The sequence below is a fragment of the Triticum aestivum genome, chromosome 6A (assembly GCF_018294505.1).
Source record: "Triticum aestivum cultivar Chinese Spring chromosome 6A, IWGSC CS RefSeq v2.1, whole genome shotgun sequence".
Classification (NCBI taxonomy): Eukaryota; Viridiplantae; Streptophyta; class Magnoliopsida; order Poales; family Poaceae; genus Triticum; species Triticum aestivum.
In genome coordinates this window covers 463831142-463847916 of record NC_057809.1, presented here as the reverse complement: position 1 = coordinate 463847916, position 16775 = coordinate 463831142, and the positions used below count along the sequence as shown (strand labels likewise).

The window sequence follows — 16775 nt, the reverse complement described above, 5'->3', positions numbered from 1 at the left end:
CCAAAAGTCTAAAACATGGTTTTAACCAAAACACGGTCCAATCATATCATTTTTTTTTTTGAGGAGCGTCCAATCTTATCATTTTCGCTCACCTTGGGAACATAAGACTATAGAAACCAACAGACGCCATTTAAATCTCACCGTTCCTTTAAATCCCAAGTAAACCAACAGATATGGTGCCACTCTCTCTCCGAAACAAGAAGATCGTATACCATCGGAAGAAGAGAGAGATCCACAACGATCCGTATTCATCGTAACCGTAGCAACACTGGCCGTAAAATACGCCAAACTCAGTAACTTCCCACCTTCCCAACCAAAAAGCTCGCGCCACAGCAATGGAGGAGCCCGTGGGGAAGGCGCAGCAGCCCTGCAGCATCTGCATGGAGCCCATGGCGCCTTCTGACGCCCACCGCGGCGGCAGCGGGTGCGCGCACGCCTTCTGCCGGGCGTGCCTGGCGGGCCATGTCCGCGCCAAGGTCGAGGCCGGCGCGGCCGTCGTGCGGTGCCCCGGTGTGTCCTGCGCCGGCGCTCTCGACCCGGAGCTGTGCCGCGCCGCCCTCCCGGCCGACCTGTTCGTGCGGTGGTGCGGGGTGCTATGCGAGTCCATGTTCCTCGGGGCGCGGCGGACCTACTGCCCTTTCCCTGACTGCTCCGAGATGATGGTGGCCGACGACGACGGTGGCGGCGCGTCCGAGGGGTGCGTCACGCAGTCGGAGTGTCAGGTGTGCAGGCGGCTGTTCTGCGCGCATTGCGCGGTGCCGTGGCACGCCGGCGTGAGCTGCGCCGAGTTCGCGCAGCTCGGCGCCGGGGAGCGCGGCCGTGAGGATCTGCTGCTCGTTGAGGCCGCCAGGGAGTGCAAATGGAAGCGCTGCCCGCGGTGCCGGTTCTACGTCGAGAAGTCCCATGGCTGCCTGCACATCACATGCAGGTACGTACTAACACCTACTGTAGATGAATTTGCGACACGCCCATATGCATGCTTCTCTAATTTAGGAGCTATAGGCTGACCTCTAACTTCTGACGTGTAATGTCGTAGCAGTAATTTTCTGGTGCAGAACAACACTTGGTTTCTGTGGAGTATTTGTTTGTGACTTTTATCTGAAGTTTTAATAGTGAGGAGCATGGGCGGAGCTACGTGAGGGCCAAACTGGGCCTTGGCCCGCCCAGCCCAGGAGAAAATAGGGAAGGAAGACAGAAAAACTGGGCCTAAAAATCAAGTGTTCAGTGTAGGTTCTATGTCTGGCGCCCAACAATCGGCCCATAGCTCCGCCACTGGTGAGGAGCAACCCTTTCGTAGTAGTGGGGGCATAACGAGCAGCGCATTTTGGAGATTGAGCTCCATGAAGGCCTTGGACCAACTCTAGCAAATGCCATATAATCTCAACCCGTAAAAACCGTTTGTGGCTCCATGTAAACTGACTTTGTTGTACCGCACAGTGTCAGGCAAAACAGATGTCGCAAACCTATACTGTAAGGGTTTGTAGCATCTATTCCGCCCTGACGCCACGCTGTACTGTAAATCCGTGCCGCAAATCATTGTTTTAGGCAATATAACTTAAATAAAAACAAATGTTCAAAGTTAAATGTTTTAACATCATACAATACATTAATTTTCTCAAATAGAACAAATGTTCAAATCTGAATAATAAATGGTCCGGAATTATTACAATAACGAATGTTCCAGAATTAAAACAATTGTTCAAATCACACATGAAAACAAATATATCGAATTAATAAAATGGGAGTCTATTTCCCATAGAATTGCCACTGATACTCAATGAGATCATTGCAGAGCTGCTGGTGTGTGTCATGGTCTTAAATCTGTCGGTAGGTTTCATGAAATGCAGTTATCTCATCTGGGTTTCTGGTAGGCTTGACACAACTGCCAATATTATCACAGAAAAAACGTTTAAATCCCTCTCATCCTCGTTGATCATGTTGTGTAGAATTATACATGTAGTCATGATATTTGAGTATCCCTGAAGCGAGCAGGACCTCGATCGATGGCAAGCTGAGGTTCCAACACACCAAATGCTCTCTCAATATCTTTTTCGACATGCTTTCTTGTGCTCGGGCGGAAATAATTTGTATTTTGCTTGCACTAAATCCTACCAAACTGGCGGCATTTCTCAACGAGTGAAGAAACGATAATTTTGCTTGCAAGCTTCCACAATGCGAACAAAAAGAGACCTATGCATTCGATAACGCCTACGTGTAAGAGATGACCCAGATAGGTTGGTACCTCGGCAAAATAGTCTTTTATGAGCAATTTGTGGCCGCAAGCTCGGTTGCGCGGAATTGCAAAGGAGGTCAACCATCGATCTGTGGCACTTCTTCTTCTTCTTGCGGGCTTCAGATTTGTCGACGAGATGCAACAAGAGGACGTGCTTGGCATATCGTCAAAAAACATCTCATCTATGTCCAATCATCCGACTCTGACGACGAGGACCAACTCCAAATATCATCCATCTATGAAAATAAATTCACGAGTTCATCAAAAATCGCCCGTTGGCCGAATTGAAAATCTGTAGAAAAGCTACAAATCTTACCTTTCACTGGAATCAAATCCTGCCCAAGCAAAGACGAAGCAGCCGCAACCCCCTTCCCCCCCATCGCCGACCGAAATTCGCGACCCTGCAACTCCCTTCTTCTCCACTGCAGCCGCCGCTTCCCCTACTTCCTCTCGCCTCCCTGCAGCTCGTGCGGACGGCGGCCGCTCAATCGTGGCCAGAGCAACTGGATCTGCCCGCAACGTGGCAGCACTTGAAGCTACCGGACGGATCCATGGCGATGGCAGTTACAGCCCGCCCGTGGCAAGAAATGCCCCCAGCTTTAATCTTGGTGGAGAAGATGCAGGTGGGGAAGGCCAAAGCTCTCCACGGAGCAAGGTGGTCGGAGGAAGAAAAAGTCATCGAAGACTTGGGGAGGGTGCGGCGGCCGAATGGCGGGTGTGCGCGGAAATTTCCCTCCGCCAAGTCGCACGTGGGATAGAAGAAACCGCAAAGGAGGAGGTGAAAACAGGAGATTTGAGGGTTGCAGGGCAATTTTTAGAGCTCTCCGCAAAAAACAATTGCAGGACGACTAGACATACGGTACCTGTCTGGGACTTTTTTTTGTCCTGGTACCATATATCGGCGGTTATTTGCTGGCCGAGCAGATATAGCAGATCTGCTAGAGTTGCTCTTAATTTTGAAATTATCAAAATTCAAACTCTTTCACTTTTTAAAAATTCTGAAAAAATTACACATATATACAAGGATGTAATGTGAATTTTTAGGATGAAATACCTTGAATTGCAAGCAGAAAAAAAGCATGTTCTTTGAGAATGAATAGTACATGTGCTAAAAAGGCCCAGATTTTTTTTGTGTAGTACTCATTTTAAGGTATTTCGACCTGAAAATTTACACATGTGAATTATGTCTTTAGGTATATGTGTATTTTTTTCATTTTTTTTAACTAGAAAGTTTGAATTTTGAAGTTTTCAAATTAAGGCTTCAATAGAGCTCGGTCTCTAGTTGCCATTTTTGGGGCTATAACTCCGCTATACAACTACCATAGCTTTTGAAGAGTCCTGTCACAATAGCTATGTATATAGAGCAATTTTAACATGGTCTCTCTTGTGCATGGAATATCTTAACCGTTGATTTTATGAAGTAGGAGGCCCAATTAATTAACATGTGTATGTCATGTACTCTTTCCGTTCTTAAATATACCCCTTTTAAAGATTTCAATATAAACTAGATGTATATAGACGTATTTTAAAGTGTATATTCACTCATTTTACTCCTTATGTAGTCCATATTGAAGGGAGTATATGATGCTTGATCGGTCGGGATGTAGGCGGACGTGTCCGCATCCGTCCGCGAAGCCAAAAATATATGAATCCTTGTTATTTTAATTATCATGCTAGCTCTAATTATGTTTATGCGGATTTTGTCGGGATGCATCCCCATTTGATCGTTGCTTGATTTTTGAATATATAGAAGTGCATTTAGATGTGCTGTAAGTATCATATATCTAAGTCCTATGTTATCACTAAGATTCGTACAAGCAGTTTCTTTTTCTTTATAATGCCTGATCAGTGTTTGACTTTTTTATGGCTGAACATGTATATGTGATATATTATACTTCCTTCGTCCGAAAATACTTATCATCAAAATGAATAAAGGGAGATGTATCTCAAACTAAAAAATGTCTAGATACATCCCCTTTTATCCGTTTTGATGACAAGTATTTCCGGACGGAGGGAGTATGTGCCTGATTGTATGTTTTTTTTTTTCATGTTTTCATGATTTATGAAAAAACACTAAAACAAACTGCTACATGGTCTGCTATTTAGAACTTTGCTTGATCCCATGACAGGTGCGGCTTTGAGTTCTGCTATGGATGTCAAAAGCCGTGGAAACTCGAACACGACGGCTGCCCTGGAGAATGAAGTGTGTGCCCGTATTGAGTGTTCAATGTGAGCAATGACAATTTGACAACCCACTGTATGCCCGTTGAAACTGAAGCGGGCAACGCGAGGAGATTTCATGGACATGATATATCATTCATCCATCAATGTCTTATGGAACATGATCAAGTTTACTTTTTATTTTGAGCGTGCCGAATCCATTTTAGAGGCTTAATTATTGGCTAACATTGTCATTCTCAGACTTCGAGCATATGTTAGTCCCCTGAGTTGATTCTTCAGACCTTCAAGCATTGTTTTTGTTCCCACCATGTCCGGTGCTTAGGCCTCGTTCGGTTTGAAGGATTTTTTTAGGAAAAACATAGAAACAAAGATTCCGGAGAAAAAATTTCTATATATGCATTCGATTTGTAGGAAATGCGTACAGGAATTTCATAAGAATACTACTCATTTCCTGTGTTTTTGAAGCAAACTACACATTCACTCAAAGCTCATTTTGCGCGTAGGAATGAGGCAAGTCAAATTCTTAGGATGGCAAGTGCCAACCTATCAAATTTCTATACTACTCCTAATTCCTACGTTTTGATTTCCTCCAAACCCAATGAGCCCTTAACACAAAATCTTTCCAGCTATACATATGCAATGTCTTTCACTTATCAGGAAAAGCACGAAGATGAATGCAGACCAAATATGACATTCGGATATAATTCATCTCTGAAGAATTGCGCATATCCAAACAGATTACTTTGCTCATTATTATAGTACACCAACTGAACCAAATATGGCATTCATTCATGAATAAGAAAACTGAATCCGTTCTATATCTGCAGATATAATTCATCTCTGAAGAATTGCGCATATCCAAACAGACTTACTTTGCTCATTATTATAGTACATCAACTGAACCGAATATGACATTCATCCAAGAATAAGAAAAACTGAGTACGTTTTATATCTGCAGAGCTTTACAAATAATCCAACGAAAAGAACTTTCAACTGGTTACAGGGATTGTCGCTACTACATGGAATTTGCACCCAAGATGGAAATGCTTTGCTCATCACATTATGCAGCAATTTTCTGTTGATTCAAGCATCTCAGGAGATCTGCAATACAGTAAAAATCCCCAGTTAATCAGTACTTCAGTGTAAATAAGGGTGTGCATAAAAAAGTAAAGTACTACTAGCATCCTTTGGTTTGCCAACAACAATACGATGTGCATCAAAAAGTAAAGTACTACTAGCATACTCTATAATTAAACAGACAGGCTAATTAAATCACAAGACAACTTCTTTAACATTGATTTACTAATTTCATTCCATAATCAGTTGATCACCAATTTACCATGTGCACATGTGTTCTGCCTACAGTATGCTCATACGAACGACTATCATTATGGAAAGGCCTAATAGCATGTTAGCACAATTGAAATTGAGCTAAAAGATTAAGGAAATTGGCAAATAATAACCTCCATTTTTGAGTAAACACAATAAGAAGTGGTATTTACAATCACAGATGTGCACTCAGTAGTATTAAGTTTTTTATTAGAAAATTCTCTACTTAACACTGTCACAAAATTAATGCTAATTCAGGCAGCCTATTGTCTTGCAGTTCGAATCCAGAAGCAAAGACGTTCTGTTTCCCAACAAATAGAAGATAAATGACCATTACAAAAGAACAAGATCAACAATACATCATTCCGCCTGTCAGTGTTCAATAAGACTTTTTACAACTCACACCATTAAAAGAAGATTACATGATCTTCAGTAATAAAGTTTACCATTGTTCATCACAAGATACAAGTAATAAATAAATTATTATCTAGAGATACTATATCACATAAAACAAAATAAAGATACGAGTAGCCCACAAGCATATAAACTTCAGTTCAGAGGACGTGCAAATAAAAGCAGTAATGACAGCGTTCTGGTTTAAAATGGAAATGACTGCAAGACTTACAGTTGTCCCAACTTGCTCAGATCCAGATCCGGAACAATATCTTGAACAAGATCACTGGGGGGCTGACCACATTCTTGCATGTTTTGCATGATCTCAAAAACCTTAGACATATTCTCAGGCTCATGTTCATAGACCTCATTAAGTTTCAGCATGAGTTCAAGCTGATTGCTGTAACGCTCATATTCTTCTTTGCTTATCTTGCTTTTGTTATCCTCCAGCCATTTTGGGTACTTCTCTACAATGTCCTTCATGGGTTCGTAAAGAATCTCCTTGGAAAGAAGTTGTTTCATCATTGTTTCAACAATAGAGTCCATATCCTGCAGAAGATGAGCAAAGTAAAGCAATTGATTCACAGTTGTATGAATACAACATAAGTTAACCGCACTTTATCATCAAACATTCTGTTTTGTAACTTTCTAACGACAAACACTAAATTAACAGCTTCTTTGGATGAAATTCTCAAATTCCCATGGTTGAGCCATACAACTAGTAAATAACCAATAATATATACGACTTCTTCCCAAATAAACCAACAATATGCCAATGATGGTGCCGTAGTTTACTAGGGAGTCTGATATTTTCAAATCCCATGCCTAGAAAAGAAATATTGGTAAGATACATACTCCTGTAATATGTGTTGTCTTAAAAACTTCTTAGCAGTATCCATGCATGCCCAAAATTTGCGATTCCATTACAACTGAAGACATCACATTCACATGTTCTAGGATTGGAGCGAACTTATTACACCATCCAAACTGCTATTCAATTTAAGGAGTATGCCTTCCAAAACCAGATTTACATCAATGGATTCCTTCACCCCTATGCCAATGAGTTCATTTAGCTTTCTCAGGCAAAGACTCTCAAATAAACTAACAAAAATCCGTATGCCAGTACACCATTACATCCTAATTCTGTATCCCCACGAAGTGCTGGTTCACCCAATGGTTTTAAGCATGTCACATCTTTGACCAACATATATTAAGCAGCCTATTCTGTAAAACCCTCTGATATCTCCGTATTCTAAGGCTCAGTTTGCGGGGTAAAACAAACACTAAAATAGGGAAAAGTAGAACCTAAATTGCATGAACATGCATTGTAAATGAAGCATACCTGCACTCAACATGTTTTCTCTTTAAAACATTTTAGTAATAGCCAGGCATATCCAAAATTGACAATATAGGAATTGGAGCTAACATACGACATCACCTGAGTAGCTATAAATTAAGGGAGTATGCAGAGTAAAAATCAAATTACATCAATGGCTTCCTCATTGCAGGCAACTAAATTAGCTTTCTACTCGCAAAAAAGGAAAAAGTACATTAGCGTTCTCGAGCAAAGATTCTTAAGCTAATGAATATCCCTAATAAAATGCCAATACACCGTTGCATCCATCCCAGCAATTTCGACCGTTTTTAGCATATCACATCTTTTAACAGCGTTGATTGAGCAGTCCCCGAAGTCATCCGGACTCTTTTCTAAGTTCAAATGAACATGCATCGTACACCAATCATACCTGCCCGCCAGCGAACTCCTCGAACTGCTTCACAAAGTCCTCCATCATCGCCTCGTCATCCAGGCCTGCGATCCCCCCGGTGGCCGTCTCGAGCCCCCGGACCGCCTCCCGCGTCTCGCGCGTCAGCTTCTCGAGCGCCTCCGACGCGTGCGCGCCCCTCGGCGGCGGCTGGGGTTGCCTCGCCGCGCGCCTCCTTGGCGCCCTGGGGTCAGGCAGCGACATCCCCAGGCCCCTCACCGGCCTCGCGCTCCCGGACGACGACGATGCCGATGCCTCGCCGCTGCTGCAGAGAAGGGACATCGTCACAGATTCAGTCAAAATCCTCGCGAAATAGTTTTGACTCGGCGGGTACTAGAGGTGGACCTTTTGGGGGCGGCGGCGAGATCGAGGCTGGTGAAGTCGTCGAGGGCGCTGTCGAGGAGCTGGTCGAGGTCGTCCGCGGCGGCGGCGCCGGCGCTGGAGCTGGGGTTGGAGGAGGCCATGGAGGGTCGGGCCTCAGAGTCGGAGAGACGCCGCGGCGTGGATGGGGCTCCTGATTCGGGGGTTTCGGCGGAAGGGGTGTGGGAATTGGGCTTGGGATTCAGGGGTGGGAAATAAAGAGGAACGCGAGGAGGAGGAGGAGGAGGAGGAGGCGGGCGAGCAGAGGCAAGGTAGTCCTAACGAGCACGGCCGGCAGTGGATCCCTTCTCCGACTAGCAAGGATAGCCTTCGCTATCTCAGCCGTCGGATCGTCATCCTGGGACGCAGGAACCGTACAAATTTAGGCTGTATTTGGATGCAAAGTTCTTTTATAAAACCACTAAATTAGAACTCGTGGGCACAAAATATCGCCTTAGATTACCAGGTGAATGCAAGTGCGTACATAATAAACATGTGACCCCTTTGTGTGATTTCACATCACCATGCACCCATCACTCACTCATCATCACAACACAACCAACAAAAAAATCGATTGTTCGTACTATGTCGCGCCAGAGTTTACTGACAGGACATTCATTCTGTATAGTTCCCTATATAAAATACGTGATTACACAATTCTTCTAAGGGTTGTGTTAGGCATCAACCGGCTGATCCGCTCGTGGATCGGCCGGCTTGATAGCCGTTTGATCCGCCCCTGATGCGTGATGGCTCGAGATTTTACCAGTTTTAGTACAGAGATTTGATACGACCTTCATCGGAGTTTTGTTATTTCTCGCATCTTTTTAACGTTAACCCTTCAACAAAGAAGAAATTTTTTTTTGTTATGCAGAAAATATACTTTTGAAAGAAAACCAATTAAAATCTTATCAAATGAAGCCAAATGGAGCAACTTTCACATTGAGCAGATTTGCACCAGCACACCCAGAGTGCAAGACGACCCATGGTACGCTTGTACCCAGGATCATACCAGGCGCCGTCAGCTCCCTCTCATCTACGGAAACAACTTTCGTGAAGGAGCAGATAGCATCATAGGGACACAGTCGCCGCCACACCATCCAGAACAGAGAAAGAAGAGACCCGGAGAAGAAGAAACCCACGAGATCATTTTCTTCTTGTTTCTCCATCTTTATTCCCTTTCAGCGCATCAACGCCATAGGGAGAGCAATTCCAAGTTGTAAGACTAGGGTTTATAACTTTATTTGTATTCATCTTGAGACTAAGACTTGTTTAATTGTTCATCCTATTGTGAATTTTCACGATATTGTCGATATGATTTCTCTTAAATTACTCTATGAGATGTTTGGTGATTCTTGCTTACTCTCTCGTAAGAGTGGTTGGGTAACCCCCAAGTGTACGGATGAAGTAACCTAGCAATAAGTATTTTCCTCATTTGAGAACCAAGGTTTATCAAACCACAAGGAGTTCTTTCAGCAAAGAAAGTCATGGTTACTTGCACACAAAATACAACACACTCTTGCCCCTAACATTTTAAGAAGGATGTCAAGCTCCTTGTCCTACTAGTTAGAAGGGTAAATTGCACGGTGTGGTAGGAATTGGTAGGTATATAAAATAAAATAAATAATATGGCAAAGAATAATATTTTGTAGATGTTTTCAGTAATGGAAAATAGACCCCTGGGGCCATAGGTCGGCTAGTAGCATTTCTCCAAGCAGATAAGTGTGGTGGGGTGACCAAATTACAGTTGGGCGTCAACTAAATTATAATATTTCTACTTATGGATATGATCATCCATGGTATAATCTTGTACGGGCATTACGTCTGTGATATGTAAACCGTTATCCAGCTGCATCTACAACCAATACTTCACCCCAAGACCGCTATCCAACATGCATCTCGAAGTATTAAGTTCATGACCAACAGAGCATTGCAATAAGCATGATGGCATAATGTAGACAGTAAAACTATTATCTAAGTGTGATAAAGAAACCATCATTTTATCCTTAGTGGAAACAATGTAATACGTGTCCAATCCCCTAATGCCAATGGGATCAAATTCACTGTGAGATTGAATCCACTACTATGCACCACTTCCTTTCAAGAACTACCTAGCAATCTTGGCCAGAGACGACAAATAGATCGGAAAGCATACATAGCCACTTAATTATACAATAGAGAAACTTCTAAAGATATAATATAATTCAATGAAAAATCTGATCATAAAGTGACAATTCATCATACCCCAACAAACATAACAACCTATTACATCATATTGATCCCAAGCATGTGAGGCAGCTCACGGGAACTTTGTATTGAATCACAAGGGAAAGACGATGCTATCTAGCTACTGATATGTCCTAAGAAAACTACTCACACATGACCATTGAGGAAGCAAGATTGATGACGATGGTTCTGATGATGGATTCCCCCTCCAGCAGGGTCCCGGAACAACCCTCTAGATCGGATATCCTCAGAACAGAAACTTCCAGAGGCGGAAAAAATCAGAGAAAAATGATACTGAGGGTTTCTCGATTAATGGGATTTATATGTGATAGAATGGGCGTAAGGTGGTGCATAAGGGTCCCATGCGGCCTAGTGCTACTTGTGAGTTGTGTTGCGATTTCTTCAAAGAGGAGAGGATGATGTGGTATAGTAGAGACAAGTATTTCCCTCAGTTATGAAACCAAGGTTATCAATCCAGTAAGAGAACCAAACAACGACTCGTTAACAGCACATGCACACAAACAACAAATATTTGCAACCCAACACGAACAAGGGGTTGTCAATCCCTTGACGGTTACAAGCAAGATTAAACTGTATAGTTTTTGTTTGATAGATCGAAAAAATGCAAAATAAAAGAAATAAAAGAAAATTTCAACAAGGTATTTTTGGTTTTAATATATGATAAAAGATAGACCCGGGGGCCATAGTTTTTACTAGAGGCTTCTCTCTTGAAAATAGCATATGATGGGTAAACAAATTACTGTTGGGCAATTGATAGAAAAGCAAATAATTATGACGATATCCAAGGCAATGATCATGTATATAAGCATCACGTCCGAGACAAGTAGACCGAAACGATTCTTCATCTACTACTGTTACTTTACACATCGACCTCTATCCAGCATGCATCCAGTGTATTAAGTTCATGGGAAAACGGAATAACGCCTTAAGCGAGATGACATGATGTCGCTACTGGAATCGGACTATTTGCCGTCAGTCGTTTTTTTGCCGTCCGCTAGCTGACGGCAAAGACGTTCTTTGCCGTTAGCTGACGGCAACGAACTGGCTGACGGCCGACACTATTTGTCGTGAGCTAGTTGTTTGCCGTCAGTTAGCGGATGGCAAAGAGGTGGGGGTGGGCCGTTGCATTAAGCTGCCTCCACTTGACCTCACCCACCTCTTTGTCATCCGCTGGCTGACGACAAAGTGTCTTTGTCGTCCGCTAGCAGACGGCAAAGGTGTTCTACCTAACGGCCCACCCCTCCTCCTCTCTCACTTCTCTCTCTCTCTCTCTCGATCTAGGGTTTCTTCCTGTCTGCCCCCGGCCACACCCCGCCGCCGCCCCGATCTAGGGTTTCTCCCCGTCTGCCGCCTCTGCCTGCGACGCCCGCAAGGCGAGGAGGTAGACGGGGCTGTCGTCGGGGTCCCCTTCCTTGCGCAGTGCGACTAGATCCGGTGGGATCTCAACGGCGGGAGGAGCGGAGGGTCCGACGATCGCGGGTGCCAGACGGCGGGCCGACGTGACGGCCGGAGGGCGACGGCGGGAGTGGCCATCGCGGAGCGGGGCAGTTCAGGAGCCGCCCGCCTCCCGCCAGAGCTCGCCGACGACCGCTCAATAATCCTTTCCATCCCAAAAGTTGTGGCAGCCGGCGATGTTCCAACGGCCGCCGCGGTGGCTACGGAGTTCGTTCGGCGTCGCACCGGGGCCCCTCGTCGGGTAGCCGTCGGCGGTGACGTGGAACTCACGCCGCAGACGGTAGCCCGGCGGCACCATTAGCCCCACGTCGATGAGCTCGTCGGTCTCCGGTGTCCCGATGCTCGACGGCCACGAGACACCCCTCGAAGGACCGCCGCTGCCGTCGGACGCCATGGTCGCTGCCGAGAGAGGAAAGGGCATCGGGGTGGAGGAGGGTGACAAGAGAGGGAAGGGCGCCGGGGGGTGGAGTGAAGGGCGTCGGTGTGGAGGAGGGAGGCCGACGAGGGCCTATATAGGCGGACGGGCGGCGGGGTAGGTAGGCGGCGACCCACCGGAGTAACGACGACCTTAATGGCGCGTCGGGAGACGTACGGGCGAGCCGCACGACGTGTGTGCTGACGTCCGGGAGCTGACGTATGTGCTGACGACTCAGTTCTTTGCCGCCGGTGGAAGACGGCAAAGCCTCCCGTTAGCCACCTAACGGGGCTAACGCATGGTTTTTGTCGTCCGTGTTCTTTGCCGTCCACCATCGATGGCAAAGGGCCTTTGCCGTCCGCTTTGAGAAAGCAGACGACAAAGAACATGTTTACCGTCACTCTCTTTGCCGGGCAGGTTTGTCGTCCGCTTTTGGTGCCTTTGCCGTCTGCCATGGCGGGCGACAAATAAGCTGATTCATGTAGTGTGTAGACAAGATAAACTCGTGTATGAAATAAATCCTAACTTTTAACCCTTAATAGCAACGATACAAATGTGACATGTACCTTTCTATCACTGGGATTGAGCACCGTAAGATCGAACCCATTACAAAGCACCTCTTCCCATTACAAGATAAATTAATCTAGTTGGCCAAACCAAACCAATAAATCAGAGAAGAAATACGAGGCTATAACAGTCATGCATAAAAGAGTTTAGAGAAACTCAAATAATATTCATGGATAGATCTAATCATAAACTCGCAATTCATCGGATCCCAGCAAACACACCGCAAAAAGTCATTACATCGAATAGATCTCCAAGAACACTGAGAATAACATTGTGTTGAAGACCAAATAGAGAGAAGAAGCCATCTAACTACTAACTACGGACCCATAGGTCTGTGGTAAACTACTCACACATCATCAGAGGGCAGCAAGGATGATGTAGAGCCCCATCCATGATCGAATCCCCCTTCGACAGAGTGTCGGAAAAGGCCTCCAGATGGAATATCGTGGTTCTAAAACTTGCGGCGGTGAAAAAAGTATTTCGTGGACTTCCCTGTTGGTTTCACGATTTTAAAAAAATTATAGAGGCGGAGTTAGGTCAAACGGAGCCATGTGGGCCCCATAAGCCACCAGGCGCGCCCTGGTGCCTCGTGGGCCCATGCTTCATCATCTGATCTTCTCCCAAAGCTTCTATTGTCTCTTTTGTCCAGAAAAAATCTCCAAAAAGTTTCGTGGCATTTGGACTTCGTTTGGTACTGATATTCTGCGAAACAAAAAACAAGCAAAAAAAGCAACTGGCACTGGGCACTAAGTTAATAGGTTAGTCCCCAAAAAATGATATATAATTGCTTGAAAGTGTATATAAAACATCCAAGATTGATAATATAATAGCATGAAACAATCAAAAATTATAGATACGTTGGAGACATATATCACCTAGCCACGTGGGTGCCCCCTGAGCACGTGGGGGCCCTTGGATGGCCCTCAACAGCATCCGACACTTCCTGGATTCCTCATGTCTTGGAAATAAAATCATATTAAATCCCTAGAGTTTTTTTTGACCTGCGTAGATATGGATTTTTTGGAAAAGACAAAAACATGCAGAAAACAACTAGCTTTGGGCATTGAATTAATAGTTTAGTCCAAAAAATGGCTATAAAAAGTATCTAAAAGTGATTAATAGCATGAAACAATCAAAAATTATAAATGCGTTTGAGACGTACCAATTCTCCCGCTATGCGTGGGAGTTGTAGGTGATTGGTCATATTCATTTGAGCCGATTCTATATATCATCAATTGTGGTTATAGTTTTACAATTATTTAGTAAGATGTTTATTTGTGGTGAGCGTAATGCAAGTTTTCCAATTTAAGGGCTCGGGAAACATGATCCAAAGACCTACACAGGTATGATGACCCCACAAGTATAGGGGATTGCAATAGTCTTCGAGGGTAGTATGTATTTCACCAAAATTTATTGATTCGACACAAGGGGAGCCAAAGAATATGTGTAAGCCTTAGCAGTTGAGTTGTCAATTCAATCACACCTGAGAAGTCACTTCCTTGCAATAATTTATTAGTAGCAGAGTAATATGATAGCAGTGGAAATAGTAGTAGCACTAGTAAGTAGCAGTTTTGTGGCAACTGTAGTAGCAACAACGATAGTAACTTGAGCAAAGACAATATTATAAAAGTGTAGGCATGGATTAATGATGGATATTTGGATGATATTCATCAAGTAACTATCACAACCTAGAGCGATACACAATAGCTACAATTCATCAACCATATGTAGGCATATATTCCATATATAGTCATAAATGCTTGCGGTAAGAACTTGCATGACATCTTTTGTCCTACCCTCCCATGGCAGTAGGGTCCTAATGGAAACTATGGGTAAATAAGGTGCCCCTTTTAATAGAGAACCGAAAAAGCATTAGCAGACACTGAATACATGAACTTCTCAAACTACCATCATCCCCGTAGAGTATCCCAATTGTTGTCACCTTAGGGTCTACAGTTCATAACATTAATAGGTGCATATAACTAGCAGATAAGATCATGAACTCCGATATAATTGGAAGAAAAAAATAGGTTCAGATTTGAAATCATGGCACTCTGACCCTTGTGACAAGCATTGAGCATAGCAAAGTCATAGCAACATCAATTTCAGAACATAGTGGATTCTAGGGATCAAACCCTAACAAATTGACACAGTTACATGATGAATCTCATCCATCTCCATCTACCTCCAGTATGCCTATGATGGAATTACTCACTCCCGATGGTGAGCATCATGAGGTTGTTGATGAAGAAGTGTTGTCAATGACGACGACGGCGATTTCCCCTCTCTGGAGCCCTGAACGGACTCCAGATCAGGCCTCCCGACGAAGAACGTGAAGTGGTGACTCCTCTGTATTGTAAAACGCAATAAAACTTTCTCTCTAATTTTTTTCTTGGGGCGACGGTATATATTGGCTTGGAATTAGGTCAAGCGAAGGCTCATGGAATTCACAAGCTCACATGCCGTTCCCTGGGGGTTCGGCGCGCCCCCTGAGCTTGTGTCTCCCTGGTGACCCACTCTGGTAGTTCTTTGCGCTAGTATTTCTTATATATTCCAGAAAAAATCTCAGTAATTTTTTGTCCAATTCCAAGAACTTCTATTTCTGCACAAAAATAAAACCAAGATAGTTCTGCTGAAAACAATGTTAGTCAGGGTTAGTTTCATTCAAATCATGCAAATTAGAGTCCAAAAAAAGAGCAAAAGTATTTGGAAAATTAGATACGTTAGAGACGTAGCAACTCCTCCAAGCTTAACTCTGTTGGGGAACACAGTATTTCAAAGAAATTCCTACGAACACGCAAGATCTATCTAGGAGATGCATAGCAACGAGAGGAGAGAGTGTGTCTATGTACCCTCGTAGACCGAAAGCGGAAGCGTTGAGTAACGCGGTTGATGTAGTCGAACGTCTTTGCGATCCAACCGGTCAAGTACCGAACGCACGCCACCTCCGTGATCTACACACGTTCAGCTCGGTGACGTCTCTTGAACTCTAGATCCAACTGAGGCCAAGGGAGAGTTTTGTTAGCACGACGGCGTGTTGACGGTGATGATGAAGTTACCGACGCAGGGCTTCGCCTAAGCACTACGACAATATGACCGAGGTGGAAATCTGTGGAGGGGGGCACCGCACACGGCTAAGAAATCAACTTGTGTCTATGGGGTGCCCGTTCCCCCATATATAAAGGAGGGGAGGAGGGGGCCGGCCGGTCGGCCTCAAGGGGCAGGGCTTTGCCTACTAGGAGTAGGTTCCCCCATTTCCTAGTCCAACAAGGAGGGGAAGGAAGGAAGAAGGGGAGAGAAGGAAGGTGGGGGGCGCCACCCCCACCCCTTGTCCAATTCGGACTGGGGGCGCGCGCCACCTCATGGCCGACCCTCTCTCCTCTAAGGCCCATGGTGGCCCATTAACTTCCGGGGGGGTTTCGATAACCCCCTGGCAATCCAGTTTTATCTGAAACTCTCCGAAACACTTCCGGTGTCCGAATAACATGGTCCAATATATCAATCTATATGTCTCAACCATTTTGAGACTCCTAGTCATGTCCGTGATCACATCCAAGACTCCTAACAACCTTTGGTACATCAAATCACATAACTCATAATACATATCATCATCGAACGTTAAGCATGCGGACCCTACGGGTTCGAGAACTATGTAGACATGACTAAGACTCATCTCCGGTCAATAACCAATGGCGGAACCTAGATGCTCATAAGTGTTCCTACATATTCTATGAATATCTTTATCGGTTGAACCGCATAACAGCATACGTTGTTCCCTTTGTCATCGGTATGTTACTTGCCCGAGATTCGATCATCGGTATCATCATACCTAGTT

At 44.4% G+C, this 16775-nt stretch overlaps 2 protein-coding genes and 1 long non-coding RNA gene across 4 annotated transcripts; 1 reads left to right on the top strand and 2 right to left on the bottom strand.

The window, feature by feature from the left end:
- The first annotated feature begins 273 nt into the window (after nt 1–273).
- LOC123130753 (probable E3 ubiquitin-protein ligase RNF217) lies at nt 274–4787 on the top strand. Its single transcript, XM_044550569.1, has 2 exons — nt 274–928; nt 4363–4787. The coding sequence occupies exons 1-2, from the start codon at nt 336–338 to the stop codon at nt 4433–4435; spliced, it is 666 nt and encodes a 221-aa protein (XP_044406504.1). The 5' UTR covers nt 274–335; the 3' UTR covers nt 4436–4787.
- Nucleotides 1585–3068, bottom strand: LOC123130754 (uncharacterized). The gene is made up of 2 exons (XR_006464003.1): nt 2550–3068; nt 1585–2469 (listed from the first exon to the last, which is right to left on the bottom strand). It is a non-coding gene; the product is annotated as an uncharacterized lncRNA (long non-coding RNA).
- A 482-nt stretch (nt 4788–5269) lies between the features above and the next one.
- On the bottom strand, nt 5270–8549 carry LOC123127939 (peroxisome biogenesis protein 19-1). 2 transcript variants are annotated; one of them, XM_044547802.1, is made up of 4 exons: nt 8245–8549; nt 7882–8164; nt 6369–6685; nt 5270–5515 (listed from the first exon to the last, which is right to left on the bottom strand). In XM_044547802.1, the coding sequence occupies exons 1-4, from the start codon at nt 8361–8363 to the stop codon at nt 5470–5472; spliced, it is 765 nt and encodes a 254-aa protein (XP_044403737.1). In that variant the 5' UTR covers nt 8364–8549; the 3' UTR covers nt 5270–5469. The 2 variants fall into 2 exon arrangements, with proteins under 2 accessions (XP_044403737.1, XP_044403738.1); XM_044547803.1 differs by having other exon boundaries at nt 7882–8161; nt 8245–8536.
- Between the last annotated feature and the right edge of the window lie 8226 nt (nt 8550–16775).